This window comes from Mus caroli, unplaced genomic scaffold (genome assembly GCF_900094665.2).
Source record: "Mus caroli unplaced genomic scaffold, CAROLI_EIJ_v1.1 scaffold_25087_1, whole genome shotgun sequence".
Taxonomy (NCBI): domain Eukaryota; kingdom Metazoa; phylum Chordata; class Mammalia; order Rodentia; family Muridae; genus Mus; species Mus caroli.
In genome coordinates this window covers 1-4234 of record NW_018389970.1, presented here as the reverse complement: position 1 = coordinate 4234, position 4234 = coordinate 1, and the positions used below count along the sequence as shown (strand labels likewise).

Here is a 4234-nt window from a genome sequence, read left to right as displayed (position 1 = left end):
AGATCAAAAATTCAGGTGACAGCAGATGCTGGCGAGGATGTGGAGAAAGAGGAACACTCCTCCATTGTTGGTGGGATTGCAAGCTTGTACAACCACTCCTCTCTGTAACTTGATATAACAGTTTAAAGCCATCTTTGAATTTAAATAGATTTTGCAAATAAAAATTATAAGTAGGTAATGTTCACTAAAGTCACTAAATAATATTTTCTTTAACTTTAAGCTCATTTCATGAGCTTAAAATTTTGAAACTTTCAAAATAAGACATTTAATATATTTGACTTAAGAAAGAATAAAAACTCACTGTGGCTACCTCACCACTTACCATTACTTTGATACTTGTTTCTTGACTATTTCTTAGCTGCTTCAACTCTTCTTAGGCTATTTTGTTTCAAATTAATGTTTTTCTATTTAGGTATTATCTTTAGTAGTTTCCATGAGGATTTGAGAAAACTTGTTAGATTATCTTACTAAATGCTGATAATACTTACATTAAATTTCACAACTCACAATTCTGCATATTAATGCCCCTATATTGATGATAAATTTTAAAACTGACATGTGTATGTTGGGCATTATTCAGGGAATATGAGAGTATGTAATTACTATTGGGAGAATATGGTCTGACATTTGATAGTTGAGCTTAGATACCAACTACTAAGAACTGAAAGGTGCCATGCATTGCAGTATATTGAGTTTTAGGTATAAAATGTTTTTTTTTTTTTTTTGTTCAAGATCCCAGTTACTCAAAATATATTCCAGTGTACCGTTTATAAATCAAAAAGTTGGTTTTAAGGATTTGAGATTAAGATATCTAAGGTATTGGTGATTTTCAGAAAAAAGTTGTTGCTTCTCCATGAAAAGGAAATGGTGCCACCATTTTAATGTTAGGTTAAACTGTGTCTGACTTTCCAGGAAAATTACCTCTTAAGAAGGTTTTAGGTGTTCTAAAAATTTACTAAGATTTTTTTCAATGCCACATTCTTCCATGTTCATCATTCTCTCTTTCCCAACCATTCCCATTATGACCATGTCTCTCACTGTCACTCTATTTTTATCCTCATAACTCATTACATATATACATATGTATGTATATATGAAAAAAATCATAGAACATGACTGTATATCATACACAAATAAATATTTATTATAAATGTATAACCATAGTTTTAAAAATACTTTCCACAAGTTAAATTTCTTTGGGTTTTCCTAATTGATACATATAATTTATCTGGAGAAAGAAAACACCACATATTAATCAACTTAATAGTTCCTATAATAATAAGCTTATGATACAGTTATGATTATGTAAACTAATTATCTGTGCTTATCACCATACCATACAATTAGACAAACAGGCACAGCTATGTGTATTACAAGCTAAGCAAGTTTAAAAGGAATATGCTTGACAAGGAAACATGTTTTATATTTTATACATAAAGCCACATTTTAGAAAACAGAGTTTTAAGACAAATGCTAGTAAACTATTAATTATTTTAAGTTATTCTTATTTTTCAGAAAACATGTACTTTCAGACAATGGCCAACACTTCCCTAGTGACTGAGTTCTTCCTGGAAGTTTTTGCTGAGACTTGGGAGTTCAGGGTACTACTCAGTGTGCTGTTTCTGCTGGTGTATCTGTGTAGCCTGTTAGGGAATCTTACCATCATCATTGTTACTACAGTTGACCAGACCCTGAAAACACCCATGTACTTCTTCCTCAGGAATCTGTCCATCTTAGATATTTGCTACCTTTCCATCACTGTCCCCAATGCCTGTATTAACTCTCTCACTGACCACAGGAATATTTCTGTGGCTGGGTGTGCAGCACAGAACTTTTCATTCTTATTTTGTGCACTTGTAGAGATTCTTTTTCTCGCCATCATTGCCCAGGACCGTTATGTGGCCATTTGCAAACCTCTCCTCTACCCTGTGATCATGAACCACCAATTCTGTGTTCAGATGACACTGGCTTCCCTACTTAGCTCACTTGTCATTGCAAGTGTGCACACTTTCAAAACTTTCCAGCTATCCTTCTGCAACTCTAATGTGGTCCCTCAGTTCTTCTGTGATCTTCCCGCTTTGCTGAGACTTTCTTGTTCTGACACCTTCAACAACAACCTCTTAATACTTCTGACTGACATTGGAGTCAGTGGTAGTTGCTTTGTCTTTATTGCTATATCTTATATTCGCATATTATCAACTGTATTGAAGATTCCCATCAAAAGAGAGAGAGGGAAAGCCTTTTCTACCTGTGTCCCTCACATTATTGTGGTGTCTGTCTTTGTTAGTTCTGCTGCCTATGTGTATCTACGACCTCCAGTAATAACCTTTGAAGTAGTTCAGGAAATGATTGTTTCTGTATTTTATACCATGGTTCCACCATTCTTAAACCCTATCATCTATAGTCTCAGAAACAAACAGATAAAGGAGGCTGTGAGGAAAGTTATGTCACAAGTTTTTCCAATATTTGAATATAAAAGGAACATCGATTTTTGGTGGTACTTTAGACAAAAAGAACTGATAAAATAACAGAAAATTATATACTAATACACAAACACACATAAGTGTACACACACAAACACATATATCACAACATTTTATTCCCTTTATTGAATAGAATTTTTCACATATTTCCTGATCATAGTTGCCCCTCTCTCTACTTCTCCTTGTTCTCCTTCATTTGTCCCTTCATTCTGATCCATCCCATTTTTGTCCCTCATTCTAAAACAAACAGACTTCTAATGGTTAATAAAATGAAATCAAATGGATTAAACAGATATAACAAAAACTAGCACATCAGAATAGCATAAAACAAACAAATTAAAACGACCCCAGGAAAAGGCAAAACACACACACACACACACACACACACACACACACACACACCAAAATCAATAACAACAATAAAAATAAGATTCATATGCTGTGGGAGTTAGAAGAAAATGGAGCCTCTAGCCTTCATTAGGGCACTATTCATTTTTGGAGTATGAGTGCTTTACTGGAGGAGTTGCAAGCTATCATATGGGCTTTGAGGTATAAGGTCAACACTGGGCATTTTGTCAAGGTCACTTTCTGCTGCCTGTGGATCCAGTTGTACTACCCTCACCTACCTCTCAAGAGCCATGTCTGTCTATGTGACATCATGCTTCTCACCATAAGGATAATGGACTTATGCTCTGAATTGTAATCCAGCCAATTAAATTGTTATAGTGTCTCTTCAAAGCAATAAAACCATAGATAAGCATTGATATTTTTTGTCATTTTTTGTTTTTACTTTATTTATTTCAATCCCAAGTTGATTTTTTTATTTCATTTTTATTTTTTCCATCTACTCATTTTGTGTGTGATTTGTTTTTCTATTGTTTCTAGAGCTTTCTGGGATACTGTTAATACTTAACAATAGTAAGAGATCTCCAGTTTTGTTTTGTTTTGTTTTTATATGTACTTAGTAATATGCCCCTGCCTCCTAGAGATGCCTTAAATGAGGAGGATAATAAAATAAAATCAAAACAAGCAAACAAAAAACTCTTAGAGTCTATGTTGGCCAACTTCTCCTGAACCTGGGAACTTCTTTGGAGTGTGGTTGATATATTCTGTGATATTCTATTGCAGTGTGTTCCTTTCCCTTTCTCAGGAGGTATCAATAGCACATAGCTCCTTGGTTAGAGTTGGGACGTTTTTTTTTTGTTTGTTTGTTTGTTTGTTTTTGTTTTTTGTTTTTCCAGACAGGGTTTCTCTGTGTAGCCCTGGCTGTCTGGCAATTCACTTTGTAGACCAGGCTGGCCTCCAACTCAGAAATCCGCCTGCCTCTGATTCTCGAAAGTGCTGGGATTAAAGGCTTGTGGCACCACGCCCTGCGAGTTGGGACTTTTTAATCTTTTATTATTTATTTATTTATTTATTTATTTATTTATTTATTTATTTATTTTTGTTTGTTTGTTTTTTAATATTTTTATTAGGTATTTTCCTCATTTATATTTCCAATGCTATCACAAAAGTCCCCCATACCCATCCCCCCCTACTCCCCTACCCACCCTCTCCCATTTTTTGACCTTGGCGTTCCTCTGTACTGGGGCATATAAAGTTTCCAAGTCCAATGGGCCTCTCTTTCTAGGGATGGCCGACTAGGCCATCTTTTGATGCATATGCAGCTAGAGTCAAGAGCTCCGGGGTACTGGTTAGTTCATAATGTTGTTCCACCTATAGGGTTGCAGATCCCTTTAGCTCCTTGGGTA

The 4234-nt window shown here is 35.0% G+C and overlaps 1 protein-coding gene across 1 annotated transcript; it reads left to right on the top strand.

Moving 5' to 3' along the window:
- The first annotated feature begins 1535 nt into the window (after positions 1-1535).
- Positions 1536-2528, top strand: LOC110288396 (olfactory receptor 14C36-like). Its single transcript, XM_021154754.1, has one exon. The coding sequence runs from the start codon at positions 1536-1538 to the stop codon at positions 2526-2528; it is 993 nt and encodes a 330-aa protein (XP_021010413.1).
- The last annotated feature ends 1706 nt before the right edge of the window (positions 2529-4234 follow it).